General features: G+C 43.1%; 1 protein-coding gene across 1 annotated transcript in view; it reads right to left on the bottom strand.

Moving 5' to 3' along the window:
• The window catches only part of LOC146196142 (arylsulfatase B-like), a 31,869-nt gene that overhangs the window by 8,380 nt on the left and 2,559 nt on the right, over nt 1-20,930 (bottom strand). Inside the window, exons 2-8 of the mRNA XM_084596929.1 lie at nt 18,281-18,440; nt 15,012-15,124; nt 12,087-12,197; nt 9,088-9,213; nt 7,834-7,960; nt 6,300-6,596; nt 252-769 (exon numbers count right to left, since the gene is read on the bottom strand). Of these exons, the coding sequence (XP_084453055.1) occupies nt 252-769; nt 6,300-6,596; nt 7,834-7,960; nt 9,088-9,213; nt 12,087-12,197; nt 15,012-15,124; nt 18,281-18,440 (1,452 nt within the window). The remainder of the gene's footprint in view (nt 1-251; nt 770-6,299; nt 6,597-7,833; nt 7,961-9,087; nt 9,214-12,086; nt 12,198-15,011; nt 15,125-18,280; nt 18,441-20,930) is intronic.

The raw sequence follows: 20,930 nt of genomic DNA, 5'->3' as shown, positions 1-20,930 counted from the left end.
GGCAAGGCGTAAAACAAGATAATTGGCTTTGGTTCCGGCATGCACATCGCATCTGTTTTTTCTGTCACGCATCCAGCCATGTATATATACTTGTACACTTCTGCAAATAAAATCAGTTGTCAGTCAGCGCTGTGTATACGTCTTTCTCATCTTCGTCCTCGTCCTTCGCGCTGTTTATTCCAATGAGCAACCCACAAGCCCGCACTTCAACGCTTGTAAGATTTTAAAGCAGCCCAGCAGCTTTTTCCTACCTGTGGCAGCAGAGTTGAGAGGTCAGTGAGCTCGCACGGATCATGTGCCAAGTTGAACAGGTAGTAGCCATCACGCAGTCCTTCTGGTACTAAAACAGTCGAATTCTTGGGAGTGCAGTGCACAGCACCTCGCCGGTGCCATCCTGAAGACACGGGCTTCAGGCCGATTGAGTCTTTGTAGAACCGCTGGAATGTCTTCCATGTAAGCGAGGTAGTCATCAGATCGTTCAGGTATTTCTCAGTTGCTGCTTGACTGCAAAGCCGCGAATTTCCCGGGGTGGGGATGTTACGACTGAAGTCCGGGTTATCGAACAAGCCGGAAGCACTCGTAGCTGATGGCTTGGTTATGGACACCAATTTATAATCTCCTTCGCGGTAAGCTGACTGGCCGTAAATAACGTTCACATTAACCAGGAATTCTTTGCGGGGCCAAGAAGTCTCTTTTTCTCCACTGGCTTTTTGGAGCCAAGGCCACAGGTTCACGCCGTCCAGCGTGCCCAAGTCATCCGTACGGCCACCTGCTCGCAAAAATGAAGCAAGAAAAAGGAAGAGATCGCTGCTGGCTTCCATTGCTGGCAGAGCCCCGTAATATCCAGGTTATGAAATGTGAGGCTGACAAATGTTTTCGTTTTGCGACGCGGCAAACGTTCGTGCCAAAGTGTTTCCGGGTATCATCTCTGCTCCAGCGAACTCACACACATCGTTGATCTGTGTTCGAAGCGTAAATTACATTTTTATGCTGGCGCCCTGGCGAATACATGTGTTAAAGAACAATTCCAGTGCAGTAGCGTTCGAAAACAAGATTACGAAACCTGTCATGGTTATCCTGGAATACGAACATTGTCATGGTTATCCTGGCATAACAAGAAAATGCACTGGTTTTTTTGTAAGCACCATATATCGTCAATCCAGCTTCAGCACTGGAATCGAAGTACATACAGCAGCGGCAAATAGCAGTGCTGGTATGCTTTGATAACGCCCGGATGCACAAGGCTGAAAACGAAAAGTAATAAAGAAAAAGAAAACTGCACCAACACCAGCCCCTGACCATTTTCTGGGCCTTCACCATGTGTTACTGGATTCTGCCCAGGTTTCAGTGGGCTGGATAGGCGACTATCCTTCACCTTGAGTGCCTTCAAAGGTGAATTATTATTTTTCAGGGCAATGGCGAACAAGCTGGCTAATTATATGCATTACTGCATTCATTAGCGATCGAATACTTTGAAAGCGTCTAGGGAATCAAGTAAAGAACGGCCTGTATCACGAAGTGTCCCCTAGGAAATGCTCTTTTTTTTTTTCATTGTCATGATTATCCTTTCAATGCAGTGTAAAGTATTTCGTGCGTCCCCGTTAGTTCATATATACCGAAGACGTTTCAATTTAGTTTAGCTGATACCAGTACAAATAATGGCCTTGTGATATTAAGAAACCCACATTCGCTTGTAGGCCTGCGGTTGAAAGCACATTGGTCAAAGCCCGCGACACTAAATTTACCCGCTAAACTTCAAGCTTTCCGAGTTTCGCCATTAGTCGAGGCGAACACTTACGTTGTTCAGTTCTTCCACTGTACAATCTTTTCCTGTGAAAAATGATTACACTTAATGTAAAGGTACCGTATTGATTTATTTATTCATATCACCTCAATGGCTCCAAGGACGGAGCATTGTTTGAGGGAGGATTGCATAGATATTAGTAATGAAAGGAGCATCAGAAAAACGTTTACACAAAACTTATTGACTCTTAGTACTGGTCACTGAAAAGTAGGAACATCATTATAGAATGTTTATTGACAGTTTATTAACGTAAAAAAGGCCTTTATTTCGGAGTTGGATCGCGAATATTGACAATGTGTTCCGGAAAAGCATTCAAATGCATGATAACCTGCACCAGGGCAGATGAATTAAAGAAAAAGGTTCTGCCAGAAATACGTAGGAGGCTTAGAAGGTTGTTTAACTACGTGAGGTGCGGTATGGTAGTACAAGAGACAGCGTTGAAAAGTAGACATTGTGACCATTCTGTCAAATAGGAAGATTAGGGCGATTTATCTCCGTGATTACACTGTAGAGAGAAATATCAATGATTTGATTCTTGTTATGCTCGCGTGACGGTTTTAGTTTTTGTAAATGAAGCCTGCAGCACGATTTCAACCGATTGAAGATAATTAAATAGGCCTGAGGAGAGGATCATATGGGAGATATGCGTATTCGAGTTATGGACGACAGATGTTTGATAGGCGAGCTTACGGGTAGTGGCAGGAGTTCCATGAAAATTGCGGTTTAGATAGCCTACTTTCTGCACGTGTATGGACCAACAGAGGCTACTCGACAATTAAAACCACGGTAGTTGTATGGACACGCGAATGGCATCGAAGTATTATTCAGTAAGTAACTGAAAGAAGATTTAGATTTTTTGCAGCTGAACGTCATTAACTTACACGTTTCGGTATTAAGTGACATTTGTCATGATGTGCACAAGCTATTATATGCGATTGACGTCTCTTTGAAGTTCTAGGTTATCTGCAGATGAGCGTATTTTGCGGTAACCTATTGCCGCATCAGCGACCAAGGGAGTAGTTGAATTAACGTTAGACGGCAGGTCATTTATGTAATGAAAAAGAGTAATACGCCCATGACTCTACCTTGAGGTGCACCAGACAGGACATCGCTAAGTGGAGATTCGTGACCGTTAACAGCTGTAAACTTCTTACGAGATGACAAGGAATTTCTGATCCATGACGTCATTAGTGAGTATAGGTTAAGGCAGGTGATCTTAGCTATTAAACGTAAATACGCGACACGATGACATAGTTTAGAGAAGTCCAAGAATATGCACTCTGTTCGAAAGATCTCGTGCATATTATGTAGCAGTTCGTTAGTAAATTCCAACAGATTAGTGTCACAGGTGATCATATTCTGAACCCATGCAGGTTAGTAAAAAAAGCAGTTTATACAATCGAGATGCTGCGCTATGCCTGATACGATGATGTGTTGGAGGATTTTGAATGAGACATATGTCAAGGATATGGAGACAGCAATTACGTGGGTTTGTCTTATTACCCAATTTGAAGATGGGGATGATTTTGCAAATTTTTCAGATGTCTGAAATTTCTCCGGATGAAAGTAGTTGACGAAATATATGAAACAGAAGAGTGCTTGAATGTATACAGTGTTTTTAAAAACCTTCGTATAAATATTATCGACACTAGCAGAAGTTGGTATCATGAGATTGTTAATTAGTGCTGCAAAATCAGCGACACTTCTTTCTAAGTGGTTCATGTATTGGTAACCTATGTTTTCTAATAGTGGAATATTATAGTGGTCTTCCTGCGTGGAACCTGAATTAAAATACTTATTAAATATAAGCCGGTATTCATCTTCATTAATTGGTTGAACAGGGTTATTGAACAGAAAATCGGAGTAGGAGTGTCTGTGAGTGAAATTGTTTTCCAAATTTTAGGGAGAGTTATGCGTCATTAGCGATTGAAGGTCGTGGGAGTAATATTTAAACTTGGCTTTTAGAATGGCGCTACAGTACTCTTTATCGGCAATTTTAGGTTTTAGCCATGATGCCGGTGTGCCAAGACGTTTCGCTGCTTTGAAAAGTCGTTTTTTCGTGTTCTGAGTGCACGCAACACCCGGTTACCACAATGGTTTTGAAGCACTCATACGAAAGAAGCATAATGGAATGTGAAACCACTTTTTCTAGTAAGCGATGTTTAAACAGAAACCAGTTGTCATTGACCAAACGCTGAGGAAATGTGGTTAGATATAGGTCACAAAACCTTTGCAAGCCAAGGATAATTGCATTGTACTTAGCATGGTTGTGATCGAAAATAATACTATGTGTTAAGGCATGTGTACATCAGAACATGGAAATCGTGAAGGTAAGTTGCACATGATCACTAAATCCCTCAGAGCAAGAAATAGCGCTAATACTGTCTGGAATTGGCACGGAGACGAGGTCGAGCGTATTGATTCCTCAGGTATGCCTGTCGATTAGTTGGACTATCGAGAAATCGAAAGTTAATTCAAGAAAATTAGTGTCGTCGCGTGTTCGAGAACTTAGGTTAGGCCAATCAGTTTCAGGGTAGTTGAAGTCACCAAGTAGGCAAATACTTGCGCTCGGACATTGAGCTTAAGTTCCAGCAAGGTTATCACGTACATCAGAGACGAAGGATTGGGGACTATATATATTTGGCGGCCTGTAACAGACTCCAAAAAGGTTTTTAGGAGACGACAATGTGATGCTGACCAACAAAATTTCTGAGCAGGATTAACAACTGGAAAAGAAGGTATGTGAACTTGAACAGAGTATGTTGCTGGGCGAGTTGGTTATTCATTGTCAGAGAAAGAACGCTGTAGAAGACGACGGATGTGTGTGTCGTCCTCTTCCTGGTCCGTCGTCTGCTATATCGTTCTTTCTCTGACAATGGAAAAGAAGGCACATGCTTTTTCACTGCAATCAGCACTCTGCCTCCTCCTTTGTCTCTGCTATCATTACGAAAAATTGTGAAGTTATGCAACTTAGGCAGGACTTCATCATCCCTAATCTCTTAACACAACCACATTTCTGTAAATACTAAAATGTTACAATCACAGCTGTCCAAATAATAACAATACTCGATGCGTTTTAAAGGATGCTGTGTATGTTAGCCAAACATGTAGAGATCTGGGAATGCAGCAGTGTTATTATGACAAGGCATCAATTTTTAATTTCTGGTGAGATGTGCCAACGCTTTACACCTCTGTTATCCTGAATACAGTGTTACGGCGCCATTCAAGGCATCGTACAGTTATAAGTAATCATTTACGCTTATCTTATTGAAATTAAGCTCTTACGGAAGCTTTTTTTTGGTTTGAAGAATTCTATCAACTTCATCTAGCGAGTCTTGTCTCGAATGAAAAATATTCGCGCACAGCAAAGCCGGTTCCTTTAATCGTGGGACCGTTGTCAATGATCTGTCGCATGTATTTAAAGAAAGCGAGTTTCACCATTACTGGCGGGCGTTTTACCGTATCATATTTTCTAATGCGGTGGACCTGTTCAATTTGCGATGTATTAATAGTAATGTGTCTTATTTATATTTTCATAGCTTCATGACCTTTGTTCCAGCACTTCAGCACGTTTCTTAAATATCGTCTTCAGTGACAAAAACAGGGGGTTATTGAGTCGAAGATGGTTTTCCGCAAAGGTTCGGGGGGAACCTTGGCCGATGTCACAACAGGGCTACCTTGTCATGTGATATACGCAACCTGGTTACGTGATGACGTCACAAAGTTATAGATGAGGAGATCACGTGGTGACCACGACAGCATTAGACTACAATGCCGCGTCAATTTGATTACTGGTGTTTCGGACAGATGAAAAGAAAATAGTAAGAGCTAACGCTCTTTACAAAAAGAAAATCAAATAAACCAAAAACAAATTGCAAAGTAAAACAAATAAAAATTGCAAAAACGACATGCAGCGCTAATGCTTTCTCATTCCCCTAAAGCAATTTCTACAGTGACCTCTGAGATATTTTTTAATTTATTGCCTTAATGTATACAATGACTTAAGAAAGAAAAAAGGGCTGCTAAATAACCGCTAAAAGATTAGCCGATCTGAAGAAGTCGAGAAAGAAGAGTTGAAGGGGGCCCTGTGCCCATTTGCCGTTTTCTTCAATTACTAGGACTGAGACGACATCGAGGAATCAGCAAAAGGCAGACGAGCATGCGGCGCAGCCAATCGAAGAACCTCTGAATTATACTGCGCTGGGCAAACGGAGCTACCCAGCTCAAACTACTCGTTTTCTCGGTCTTCCTGCAGAAGGCGCGGGTGCACAGGGCACATAAGTAACTAGAATTGGAGCCATCATTAAAAACACACCATGTTTCTAGAGTAAGTAATTTCCTCAAAGTGGAGGCTATATTGCGCTGCGTAGGAAAGGAGGACTTCTTTCAGGCTCGGTAGCGCTGCACTATTGCCAGAAAAATTCTCCTTGTTAGCCGGGTATAAGCTCCACGGCATATGAAAGAGAAAGGAAAGGGTAATCCTCTTGTGTCTTACCCGCTGCCGAGTAAAGTGTGGGCAACCAGTCGACAGCGTGCACCATTTTATCCACAGGGGATCCCCGGAGACTCCGCAGCAGAGGGCTCCATACAAGGGCTGGCACGCGTACGCCGCCTTCCCAGATTGTTGCCTTAGCACCTCGCAGGGGCCAATTGGATCCCGTATTCGAATAGGGGCCCCAGGGACTGCCTCCGTTATCGCTGGCGACCACTACCACGCTGTTTGCAATCATGTTACGCTGGTGTAGGGCGCTGATGATCCTCCCGACTGACTCGTCCAGCGCATCTATGGCACCTGGCAAGTGAGAGAAACATCGAAGCAGTCCGATTATGTCAGCCTTATAACTTACGGACAGTTCTTTTAAATTATTTCTGTTGAATTTATTGATTTACTAGCTCTTGCTAGGATGCTCATTTTAAAGTGGGCGGCGACGTAAATTGGGCACCACGCGTCACCCCCGCCCGCTCCATTTTCCAGAAACTCGCATCGGTCTTCGCTTTCCTTCTGTTCCTTCTCTTCGCTTTCCAAGTGTTCTGCAGTTCTTTCGAAACGTCAGAATATTCTTTAGTTACGTAGTACTTGCCAGTGGCGCTTTACGATTTCCTGTAGTACTTTTCTGTCATCTTTAGTTCTGTAGTGCTTTTACGTGGAGAAAGCAGACAGTAGAGAAAGAGAAAGTGGAGAAAATTCTGATTTTACTACAAACCTTTCTGTCGTCAAAAAGAAGTATCAAAAAGTACGCAGAAATGTTTGTCGTGACAACAAAAACGTCTTATAGTGTTTTACGACTGGGAGCTATTAACACAAGTTGCATATCACGAGCCAAACTCGTGTGCGCGCTATAAAATGGCGGCCCCAAATTTTGAAAAATTGACTTCAGCCACAAGCAAGGATGCCCAAGCTAAAAGCATAAGAGCGCTATCCACGTTGAGTCAGACGCAAAGTATAAACACTATCGTTTCCCCATCATATGTTTCGAACCTAATTTCGTGATTTTTGAAACAAAAAAAGAAATACGGAGCAAAATTACTCTGTTGTGCACCTGTAGGGGGCATTTTATTAAACGTTTGTTCTGTTCTATGTTCCTAGTCGCGTCAATATTTCGTTGACTGTTACAAAAACAACACTGTTTATATCGTGGACCCGGGATCGCCCGCACACATGTTCCTACGTTAGTTTGTAAATCTACAGATGCCGCGGTGGCATCGAAGCCATTTTGCATAAAAGTTTGCCAGATGCTGTAATCATTAGAGAATCTGGCAACCATAATGGCCAAATTTGCGTTCAACATTCTTTTTTTATAAATTGATCGAACATTCTGGTATGTCTCGAACACTTCCGCAGCAATCTCACTGCGAGCAAGCGACGCTTAGGGCTGTACCAAGGGAGGTATATTTAAAAACTCCGAGTATGTTCATCTTTAGGGGTAAAAAGCGCCTCGATTCTCCTTATGCGGTCATTATTTGACGTGGTTTGAGACCGAATTCAGCTGTCGAACGCAAGCCAGACTTTTTCAGCTAGAACTGCTCACCCGCTAGTAGCGTCCTGTTACGGTCGCCGATGTTGGGAAATTTCGCCAGGTTTCTTCGAGGAGCATCAGCTGTTAAGCTCTCTGTTTGTCCGTGAGCAGCAGTGGGTGCCCAGTACAGAAACAATGGCTGTGGCGTGAAAGAGAGGATAGAAATGTGAGTCCACTCGGTGACATCGTGAGCCGATTACTGTGGGGCCAAGAGCTGGCGTTAACTCTCAGAGCGGCAGCGTCCTCCTAAGACGTTTTAAAAAGTATTGCTGGTTGAGAAGTATTATGAAGTCTTTGGTTCCCTAGGATGAGTATAACTTTGCAAGAACGTAAGCTTTGCCTCATTTTCCCGTATCACGCCTGTTAAACAGCCCCGCGTCTTTGGTTTACTCCATAACCCTGTTACACTACCTTATACTAGCTAATGTCAGAAACTTCCAGCAAACTGCACATTGTGTTTTTTTAAAGCGCTAGGTTTGCGGAAAGCCGAATGCACTAATTTCAGTCTCCTAGTTTTCGTTCGAGAATTGAGATATCAGGAATTGTGAAAGATGTCTCCGTCGAGCGTGGCTAGATAACAAAATATTAAATAAGCGTCATATATTCATGGTGCGAAGACCTGTTAAATATATTGTTACATGCAGCTTAAATATCGTTTCTCCTGTTTTATTAAGTCACCTGTATAGTAAGGACCCAATTTAAGTGTTGTTTTTTTCTGCATTGGGATCATTCTCTTACTGGCATCAACGTTCCAGCCTAGCATCCAAACCTGAAGAACTGTACGATGGGTGCGATGTACAAGAGCAAAATATGGCTCCTAGACATATATACGAAAAAGAATTCTTGCAAGCAACATCAACTTCAGTTTACTAATTGCATTAAGAACCAAACAACTGCGTATTTGCCTTTTCTCAGAATGTAACTTTCTGTTGCAGGAGCCATCGGGTATTGCAAAACAGTTTTGGAGGGCAACGAAAACGTATTTATTAAAACTAGAAAAGCGCATGAACAAAGGGTATCTCATCAACCCGATAGAAAATGACGCTCCTCCTCTCCTGCTCAACTCAACGCACGCCGGCGCGGAAGAAAAAAAAAAGAAAACAAGCCTTGATGGCGCCCCACCAGCGCCGCTTGGGAGCATTGGAAATTATCGGCTCCACGATAAGCTTTTACATCTGGGTCGTGTACTCACAAAGACCACGTCAATGTATTTCTTCCACTAGAATATTGGTGAAAATACCGTTGTAGGGACTCTTTAGAGCCCACCTTCTCTGTGTCGTGACCGCGGATAATGTCGACAGCTCTGTCGGTGAAGAGCTTGGTGCGGTACTCGCGGCCAGTATCTGCCACCAGCGATTCGTTCTCCCACATGTCCACTCCGCAAATGTTGTTCTGCATGGACCAAAAAGTACGCGTTGAAGAGCGGCTCGTTTCAGCACGCCACAGCTTAGCCATAAATGTAAACCCTGCAATATGTGAACAAACAAACAAAAATTGGCGGACCAAAGGAAATGTAGGTCGACTGCATTGCACACCAGCAAAGCATATCTCAATCGAAGGCTAATGTTCCTTAAATATAGTGCTTTATTTGAGTACACGCGCTATTCCATGCCTATTGCGATGGTGGTTTATAGACCTTTAACAAATTTTGGAACAGTGCTTACTTCTCGTCTGCAAAAAATGTAGTTAAACCGATCAGAGGCTTCGTAAGCTTTGTCTATAATGCTGAATTATTTATACTGTGGGTTTCTTTTTCTTATGTTTCAAAACTCAATTGTTTAGATTAGCTTCAATTTGATCAAAACCGCAATACCAGGTGTGTCATCCTATTCCCTAGCGCACAGGCAGTATCCATGTGGAAAATTTGTTGTGAAAAAGCATAAAAAAAAGCATGACCGAAAAACGATTTTGGCCCTGAAAGTTTCATTTCTTATTTTTATTTATTTATTTATTTATTTATTTATTTATTTATTTATTTATTTATTTATTTATTTATTTATTTATTTATTTATTTATTTATTTATTTATTTATTTATTTATTTATTTATTTATTTATTTATTTATTTATTTATTTATTTATTTATTTATTTATTTATTTATTTATTTACAGATACTACTAATCCCATTCGGGATTGTTGCAGTTGGGCATATGTTAGTACAGAGAAGTGTATATAGAGCATATAAGGAACACACAGTGACATGATCATATGTACAAAGCAAATAAAGAATGTAAAATGCATAGGGTACAAAAATGGTGAAACATATTATACAAACAAAAACAAATATGAGGCAGATATGAACGAGAATTATGCATGTACTACGACACTACACTAAGAGAAGAAAAAACATAAACGTACTGTTTTCACATGTATACGCGTAAATCACAAGGAAGAGAACAAGAACAGATTCGAACAGGTGGCATACCGAGAATAGGAGCATAAAAGAACTTTTTGCTAATAAGTTAAATATCTTTCCACTGCAATTGCAAACTTAGTAAACAAAAATAAATTAGTAATAGATGAACTCAGGCTGTTCCATTCTCTTGTGGCTAAAGGGAAGAATGAGTATTTGAAGCAGTCAGTGTGGAACTGATATTCAGTTAGCGTATTTGAATGCTTACTACATGTCGGTCTAGTTGCAGAGAAAGCGATATATTTAGCAGGATCAACTTTTAAGTGTCAATAAAGTAGTTGGTACAGGAGTTTGAGGCGTGCAATTTTAGCTCGGGTTTGAAGTGTTTTTATTCCCTGTCTTTTCATTATTTCAGTTGGTGAGTCAGTTGTTCTGTATTTATTGAATACGAACCTTACTGCCTTCCTTTGTACTGCTTCAATTTTATTTATGTCTTGATTGGTTTGGTTGTTTTTCTGCTGTACAATCGACGGTCTCATTACGATTCCAGAGCAAATAGGGTATTGTAAAGCGCACGTGTAATGGAATGCTTCAAGCGTAAGCATATTTTAAGCCGACGTATTTGGTGCATTTTCTTTTTATTATCGGCAAGCATTAATTGCCTCTCAAAAGCACTGGCACATCCCCGTGATACTTCTATTTCATCCATACATGTATCTATGCAATTTGTTCATTATGTCAGAACCTCTGAGTAAGTGCTACAGGGCGTTCCCTCCCATTGCCGACAAACTTCCGTCTGCTTACTTAAATCTCCTTGGCGCAGGCACTCAAGCCCTAAATGTATGTTGCAAGTTGCCAAAAAAAGACGCTTGTCACAGGGACACTTTATTGCCCTATTGCCACATGCGCTAAGCGGCCTCTGCTAGTATCACTTATGTGGCAGCACAACACACGATTGCAATACGCTAGGAGACGATTCTTTGCTTCCGTACATCGACTTCTCATCGAGTGACTGGATAAATAAAAGAGGGGGCAATTCATTTGAGATCGCTTGACATATTTGTCCGTCGTCATTTTCATCCACTTATTCTGCAAGCATCATGCAATGACAACACAGGACAGCTGCTGGCCTGATATTATTTGATATATCTAACGCTGCGGGGAACGTGGACGTTCGATGTGGCGTAAGAAGTTATCGTTATCGCATTGTTATCGCATAAACTGCAGTAGGAAAGACTAACACTTCGGCTACAAAGTAGGGCAGGCGCTCATCAGGGAGTAGAAGAGGAAATATCAATATTTTTGGTGATATCTAGACTGCGAGGCTCTGTTGGCGGCGAGCAAACCCGCAGCGAAGAACTCCTGGATTTAATTCGATCACCTGGAGGTTACTCAACCTGCACTGACAATTCACAGAACATGCAATTATTTTGCAGTTCGCATCGATCAAAATGTAGCCACCGTGTATGTAATGTTTTCTTGTATTAGTTGAACGCCACAGCGGCTGGGACAATGAAACAAGCGAAAACAAGTTTCCTAATATTCAGCTATAATAATTAAGCAAATGTGCGATGAATTAACGGAAAATATCAGTAACTGATTTCTCCTCTCTTTAAAAAAAAAAAAATAACAGGACTTGTCAAGGTCCCTAATACTGTAGTATTTATGGACCCTGAATTTATTCACTGACATTTTTCTGCACCTTTTTCTCCGCGTGTAAACCAAATCTAAACACAACACTTTTTTATGTTCTGATATTGAATTTTCCCAGTGCAGTACCAGTCTATATTATGATAAAGTGATTGGTGTTTTCTTTCAAGACAATTACGAACAAAATCTCAGAAACAGCAAGTGCTAGAAACCCGAAATGTTCAGTGATAACCAAAGCAAATATGACGCGATTTTGGGCTCACCAGGTTCGTCACAGGAGTGTAGTAGTACTGCCCGTAGTTGTAGAAGCCGAAGAAGGAGTCGAAACCTCTTCGTGTGGGAGCGTACACAACGCTCGAGTATCCTAGATGCCACTGGGGGAAGCAGAAGAATATCAACGAAAATCTTAGCCCTTACAACTACCATGACAGCAATATCTGCTCGCGCTTTACGAAACAACAAATATGAATACATTATTTGATACAAATTGTTAATTTCACTTCGAAATTCAAATTATCATGTTATTGGTAGAAACACGTTTCTCAATGCCGAATTTGAAACTGCTCTGAAATGTGGGTTACTATCCAAACCTGCTTTACTTCTATTACATAGTATCAGTTCCGATATTTAGTACTGACTTTAATAACATAGTTCAAGTTAGTTGTATCAAGACAGTACCGAAATCTGGCGTGATTTTATTCCGAAAGCACAATGTAGTCGATGGTGTAGAATCTGGTGAATGCTTCCAGATAAGAATGACGGCTCTTTCTGAACGCACACGGCACAATGCTTGAACAAGACACGAAAATGTTGCCTTTTAAACCTATGACAACGGGCGCGAGTTTTTACAAAAGCCTTACTGTGCTAAAAGAAGCTTCCTGCGTGCATACAGTATAGGTATACATACAATTAGGGCAAAGCCAGGATATATTCAGAGAAACCTCTCCAGGTTACAGCTGCTTTCTTAAATGAAGTAACGGACCATTTTTATTCTAGAAATATCGATTCGACCACCAGCGCCATTTCTGAAGAAAACAAAAGCGGCTTATGCGAATACGTTTTGCGCGTTGATCCCTGTGTCGGGGGTATAATTTCAATCACTGCTGATGGTGATCGCGTAGATTGTTTCGCGGATTTCAAAATCAACTCTAATCGAATAGCACAGAACATTGGAATTAAATATTTTTCATCAATATTTCTACGTTTTACGAATGGACGAAATGTCACAGTGAACAAAAATAGCCTTAGGCCTGATTTTTGCTAAAAACACGAACTGTCAGTTTGCAATCAGAATATATTTCATAGACCTCTTGTTTTTAGTTGTACGGGCTTTAGTGGCAGCCCCCTGAAATCTTAAATGGTCTTTAATGAATAATAACCACAGAACATTTTATCACCATAATTAAATTTGAGTGTAGCGTTCTTTACAAAGCTTTCTGAAGTGACCGATCTTGTTTGCATCCAAAATACCAGTAACGTCGCTTAGTCTGCTTGCCTGCGCCAGAAATATCAGCGTGGTAATGTTTCGCCCGAATGACATGGAAAATTGTGGTTTTATTGAAAGGTGCAAACAAAAGAAAACAACATTCATTTAGGGCTAGGAATATAGTAGAATTGGTTGATTTTGTGGTGTTAACGAATGTCAAAAATGTCAAAAAATATTTTCTAGATGAAAGACTGTTCAGTAAGAAGTAGGAGAAAGGAGAACCATGTGGCGCCACCAAAATTTAAACCTTCCGCCTTGCAATGCCATGCGGCCTACCAACCGCGCTAGCTGCCCCACCTGATTTATTAAGGTGCATTTGTTTTGTTTTTATACCCTAATCTCGAGTGTCACCGAACGCCACCCCCCGTTTTAGCAGGGAATACCATGACATTAGTGATACGTGGAACTTTATCAGGTGAGAGCGGTTCGACGACACTTATTTGTTAATTCAACGGAGTGTGCCTTCGAGCGAATTGATCAATCATGGAAAACAAATGATACGGCCCACGAATAAACAACGAAGACAAGGGTGCACAACAATACCAGTCTACGTTTTTTGTGTAAATTTCTTTTTTCTTCATTTGCGCAACACCCTCTCTTTTTCCCCCATTTGTTAGCCGTGACATTATCGCTGTCAGGAGCGAGACCATGCACTAATAGATTATTCGGTAAATAAGATTAATAAATCGATATTTTCACGCTATTCGCCAGTACGAAGAAATGCATTATTGGAGCTAAAGAAAATGAAGTGCTTATTTATAACGGTGATAAGGTTGAACAGCAGCACAATGTGAATAGTTGTGTTGTACGCAAGCTGCGTGTCGTCCGCCCATGCGTTTGTAGGGCTCTACGTCCAGTTATTTTAATTCGGTCTGTACCCTGCTTCTTACGCTAAGGTTGCTAATTTCAACAATAACGTTGGTAGTTCAGCCAGCCTGAAACGTCTAGTAGTCACAGGATCAACGACTAAGAGTTCACTCATAAAGGTTCATGCTCGCTGGGCCGTCACGACGAGGGTCCAAGGGCCGGCATTGATTTTGCGAGATGTCATGCCAGTGAGTGCATGCGATTCGTTGCATAATTATGGAACTCCGCTAATGTCTGGTGCGCGCACTTAACAGCTCCGCGGTAAAGTTTTTTCTCGGTGGCATATGATAGAATTCCAAAGCGGACCGAAATGCATGCGGTATTGTTACATAAGGAGTCATAACTGGTGTTTCCAACCATCCACTTACAGCTTGCGGGCCATGAGCTGTTTAGAAGCATTTATCTGCACATGAGTCAACTCTGACAAAGAACTGCATTTCCTGACAAATACATTCTTCGCCCCTTTTCTATAGCAGCCCATTGGAAGGTATTTTTCATACTTGCACATTCTGCGTTTCAGCATGCACCTAGCAGATATATATTCTACGTTAATACGGCTTTCAAATTATTGGCGCTATTTACTCCTCTCCCCCCCCCCCCCCCCCCCCCCCCCCCGTTGTTGGCTACAAAGCCAAATATTGAACTCTCGGTGTGCCTGCGCTTTGGACTAATCCTAGATCAAATGCAATGCGTAATGCGTAATATTGCAACTTTGTTCATGACATTTACAGACTGGCGTACATGTATATGTGTTATTCCCATCCTACGCCATCCTACTAAGTCAAACAACGTTCATTGCCCAAATCCGAGAAAGGTGTAATTGCGGTTCGCTCACTTTTCCAACAGCGTAGGTCCGGTACCCTAGCTTGCGTAGTTGCTCAGCCATCGTCGGAACGCTGGTGTTCATGCCACCCAGTTCACCGGGATATATAGCATCATGCTGAAAACCTGCACAAATATAAGCATGAAATCAGGAAGAAGTAACATTCCGCGAAGCATGCACAGCCTCCATCTGCTTTGCAACAGTGGAAAAGTCCCCGGTAGGACGAAGTCAGCGCAAATACCTGTACACGAGCAAACGAAGGAGATACATAAGTCAATCAACAAAGAATTAAGCATTTGGGAAAAAAACTCGAGCCAAATTACCGCCAAAAGCGCTTCTGGCTAAATTTTTTTTTTCAGTAACCTAACACTCCATTTACTTCAAACGAAAGGCAAGAGGTTTAAAGACTAGTCGCAGTGAGCCCGCCCACTTTCAGTTTGACCACATAGTAGCGCTTAAACGCCTTCAAGCACCCGCGGTGAGGGCTGAGTTCAAATTCAGAAAAAGATATCACAAAGTCAAGGACTGCAGTTGTATATAGTGTTCCGATAGACTCTCTATCGCCAAGAAACGCCAGAAAATTGTGCCCATAATAGAGGGACGAAACACACCTGGGAAAGTGAGCCTTCCTTTTCAAGCGTTTTTCGGAACGCTGAGATTTCGGTCTCCTTTCGAACGTATCCACCATCTACAGGTACTAACTACGCATAGTACCACTCACAGCTCACCTCTTTGCAGAGGGTGCATGCTTCTGCTGGAGTACCAGGAAAGTGTATTTTGGCGCATGGTAAGAGAAATATTTCTGGGAGCCGAAAACCAGCCTAAACAGCGGCAACCACACTGCGGCGTTAAATGATTGCAGGACTATTGAGATCTCGGGAAAGAACTTTAGAACAAAAATGTATACCATTAGAGTCTTTTAGAGCTTTAACTGTACTAGTTACGTACCTCACGGTCACGTTTTTTATAATCCAAGGCCATGTGAGCCATGGTTTCTAAATGGACACTCAGTGTGGCCGCCGCATATCAGCAACGTATAATATCAGGCGGCAAGGTGCTTCCATGCCAAACCCCATGACCAAAATGAAAACGTACTAGGAGATTACACGGCAGTTACATAGTACCAACGGACGGGTAGCTGCGGTTCTCCAGCACATTGCAATTCAAAACTATGACCTATAATTTCGTTCCGCTATATAGAGCCGTCTGGCGGGCATCGAAGTTGGAAACCTTAGTATTTCTATTTCTGTGACACTTATCGGCGACCCGTTTAGCGCAAGATGTTCACACGATTCAGGTGGAGTCACTTCAGAGAATCAGGGAGCGCTAAACTGCTAGTTGAGTCGGAGCCAGTCTTCGCGGCCGATTCGCAGAGGCGACCTTCGCTCTACCAAACACTGCCCCCGCTTCCCCCTCCCCCCCCTCCCCCCGCCCTCCACAGGAGATCTTCAAACGGCTATTTAACCCGAACTATTTGCCGCAGGATGTTCCAGATAGTCGGTCAAATATTTTGGGGAATCCCTCGAGGTGGAGTGGATTTGTAATAAGGGAGTAATTACTCATTTTCATACGCCCAATCGCAGCCATACGGCTACAATGGAAAGCTATACAGCTTTCTCAGAAACTTTGTAGTTAAAGAGCTGCGCTTGGCTGGATGACAATGAGTAATTATTACTAATGTTCGATGTAGGGTGAACAATTCGTCGTTTTGTATTGTAGGGTACACTCTACCTAAATTTGTCTGGAAACCTTAAACTTGGTATAACGAAGTAGCATAGTTCATACAGCGAAGGTAGATATACACCATTGGATCCGGATACAGATATTTACATCAGACGAGGGAGTTGCCGAAATTTCTCCTTTCTGAACAGTCGTAAAACGGTTTCACTGCAGCTTCCACTGTGCTTGCGCTGGGCGCACGACATTCCGGTGGACAATATGGCAGCACCCAAGGAGCCCTCAGTCGAAATGCTTATAAACAAAGGTGGTATGCCATATTATAGCAAAATCTACTAGTAGATGGCACTACTTTTATCCCAACAGATTCCCCGTTTGGCGCTCGGCTTTTTTCGGGGTGTGCGCTTGGGAGAAGCTCCGTGAGCCCCGCTGTGCTCCTGGTGGGCCAAAGCCAGTTTCGAACAAATAACAGCCTGCAAAGGTGGTTCATGTTCATTTTGGTTCTCACTTTGAGTTATTGGCCCGCTGTTCTAAAAACGAGGCCCACATACTGGGATTTTGCCGCCGAGCCAGACTTATTGTGGTCCGATGGCGGAAAGGATCACAGTTCAATCGGTGCAAATATTTGAGATATATGGCCCCTTTCCTAAGAATTTCACCCCAAAGAGTGGAGCACCTGGTCATTGAAAAACCGGTGGGTACACGGCGGCACCAGGAATCGAATCTCATACCTGCCGAATGCGAGGCGAATGCTCTACCACAAAGCCACAGCTTGTTTTTTTTTTTTTCTTTATTGCCACAAGGCCACCGCTTCGGTAGAAAAATTACACCTCGCCAAACAGTATCCCCCGGCTTTACATGGAATCTCACTTTAGTTGATTAAATTTCCGCAGAATGCATCAATCGCTGAGCTTCCAGACTGTCGGCTAAGCATCCATCAACGTGGCCTCCTATAGACTGGATTAGAGGACCACGCAACTACTCCTAGCCTTACTTCTCAAGACTTCAGCGCCAAACGTGGCACCCCACTAAGTTACAGGAGGACGCGGCCCCTCCCAGTGGCCAACCAGAAGTCAATGTATCTATAATCGAAAAGGCTATTGTAGTCTATCCATGATCGAAAAAAACTATTGTAGTCTGCTCGATGACAAATTAATGCCACCAGACTGACCTGTACCTCTGCAACAGGCCACAGCGGATCCTCTCCACCTCCGCGAACAGCTCTCAGGGGAGATTTCACCCATTTTGTGGTCCCGCTCCAGTCGCCCTGCGGCCTGGGACAGGCATTGGCCTAGCTATGGGAGAAATACCTTACGGAACACAACTTCCGTCGCAAAGCTAACGCTACTCGCTTCTCGCCAGACCAGCAAATCCTTCACTAGATTATCGAGCTAACGCTTGATAATCGATAGCTACATCATCGTCGACTGATTTCTTTTTTTCCCGTCACCTTGCTCAGTTACGCTCCTATTCCAGTTCCTTTTTCTTCGTCATCCATTCTTTGTATTTACCACTCCGGCTCGTACAAAGGAAATTATTTGTCTTTGACAGCGTCAGTGACAGGAGATAATAGAAGCGAAATGCCATGGGAAGTGCACACTCACCGAGCCTGAATGGGTAGAGTCCTGTTAAGATGGCGGCTCGTGACGGCGTACACGTGGGCAGCGTGTAGTACTGGCTTAGCAAAGCTCCCGTTGATGCCAAGGCGTCGAGATTTGGCGTCGGTATCTGACAGGCGCCGAATAGTGAAGTGTCTGCCCATCCCTGCAAATGTGGTGAGCAGGACAAATTTTCAAGGCCTTATCTGGTACATTTATAGAATAACAGGCATCCAACAAATTCTATACACTAGTATTCATTGTCATTTAAAAGGAGTGTCCGTTCACAGCCACCTCAAAAAGTACAGCGGTTGTAAACTACAGTCTACAACACAGTCAGGTTATTTACTTCACAGCACAACTCAGATTCTGTCTATAATGTCATTGCTTTCTTCACCACGATATTCAAATTTAATTTGAAAACGCAGTGACGTTTTAACTCACAGACATCTTTCTTACTAATATAGCTAGATCAAATACTTTTTCTCAAAATATGTGGGATGAATAACCGTCTAGCGGGTTTCTGCGTTATTTTTCAATCGGTGGCAAACGATTGGAGACCATGAAAGAACATGTCAATTCGGAACCAAAGGTACGGAAGCTACTATAGGATTTAGGCTTTAAGTTAACCACCCCCCTGTTTTACAATGTATTTATATATCAGTTCTGATTCTTATTGTGAAAGCTATGTTTCGTAATTTCTCAGTATTATTTTCTTATGGGGAATCCTAATGTAGGTGCGGAGACAGATCAGACGCGCGTTTACGGCATACAGACGGGCAGATGGCACGCAGGATGTCGACGGACGGGACATATGCTGAGCGTATTCTCTTCTATCGCGAGGAAACAAAAGTATTTCTCGAATTCATAAGCGAGATTAATTGATCATGGACCAGCTACTCGGTTCAAGACGGCAGCGCAATCAAGCACATTTCAACTCATCCAACAGAAAATAGGAGAGTTGGGCGTCAGAATTCTGGCTGCCATCTTACCTGTACTCGCCTATGGGGCTAAAACGTGGAGGCTAACCGAGAAGGTTCTACTTAAGTTGAGGGCAATCCAGAGGGCTGTGGAGCGAAAAATGGTAGGGATAACATTAAGAGATAGGAGGCGTTAGAGTGGGTCAGAGAAATACCTCATGTTACTGACATACTAGCGGAAATAAAGAAGAAGAAATGGACATGGGCAGGACATGTCGTGCAAAGAGAGGATATCCGATGATCGCTTAGGGTAACAAACTGCATTCCAAGGGAAGGAAAGCGTAGCAGTGGGCTGCAGAAAGTTAGGTGGGCGGATGAGGTTAAGAAGTTCGCAGGGGTCAAGTGGATGCAGCTAGCACACAACCGGGTTAATTGAAGAAATATGGGAGAGGCCTTCGCCCTGCAGTGGGTATAGTCAGGCTGATAATGGCAATGATGATTATTATTATTATTATTATTATGATGTTCCGGCTGGCGCACTTGCGTTACATACTCCACAGCGCTTCTGAGCGCCTCTGCAGGGCTATGAATTTCAGCTGCGCGTGCACCGATATTTCTTGCGATCTCTGGATAATCGCCGCAGGTAAGCCGGCACGCACGCCTTGCCTGTTTTTTCCGGCTGGCGTATGCCAACCGGAAAGCTGCCGTGAGATGCAGCACGCGGCCATCGATGGACGGGCGGTCACTTGACGCCAGCAAGTTTGCCTAGAAGGTGGAAGCGGTCAACTGTGGGTCTAAGAGAAACTATTTTTTCAAAACTACTACTGTTTTAAGACAGGTTTCTTCACACCGCCGACAATTGCTGAAATGCTCTGGATATACCTGTTCAGGCCTGCACTGTATTCGTATGCTTTGCCTTAAAATCCAGTCGTTGATGGTAAGTGCGGTAGAATTGGAGGTGAAAAGCAAGGCGACCGTGATTGTGCAATGTCAGTGCATATTAAAGAATTCCAGGTGGTCGAAATTTTCGGAATCCTTCACTACGACGTCTCTCATAGCCTATGTCGCTTTGGGGCGTATCGGCGCAGAGGTAGAGACTGGAGTGACGCACCTGGTTGCTACGGTTACCACGCATGCAGACTTGTGGCCTAGTATAGGCACGGCGAAACTCATTTTTAATAGCCTAGCATAACTCTCGCTACAAAACGAACACCGGAGCCAACGTCTCCAGGGGACCGCAGGCATAGCCTAGCCTCAGTAGCCTGCGCTGAACGGAGTCACAGTAGCATACGCCGCTGAGCTCAAGGTCGCGGAGTCTAATTATGGTTTCATCAGCCGCATATCTTTGCAAGCAAAGTGAAAACCTCTTCCATGGGATGTGCAATGGATGGGTACGTTACGGAAGCATAGGTGCATTGAATAAAATCAGAGCCCGTGCACCCAGACGGCATGCTTGGTTCATCGCAGACCACAGTGCCATGCTGGACACAGCGCCTCGCGCTTGTAACCTTATTACTTTTTTCTTGTTCGCAGGGAAACAAGAAAATATGTAAGAAATGTTTACGCGAAGCGTATACCGCTTGTTCGGTCGAATATCGTCGGCGCTGAAGCAGTGGCAGTAGCTATCGGCACCAGCGAGTCGGAAATATTCGGGCGGAAATATCCTCATTGGTAGACAGGTTTACGACGTCACAATCATATGACCTCGCGCGGTGACTTCAAACACCTCACATTCA

The sequence above is a fragment of the Amblyomma maculatum genome, chromosome 3 (assembly GCF_055883805.1).
Source record: "Amblyomma maculatum isolate TAMU_Amacu chromosome 3, ASM5588380v1, whole genome shotgun sequence".
In the NCBI taxonomy this organism is placed as follows: Eukaryota; Metazoa; Arthropoda; class Arachnida; order Ixodida; family Ixodidae; genus Amblyomma; species Amblyomma maculatum.
This window is presented reverse-complemented; position numbering and strand designations above follow the sequence as displayed.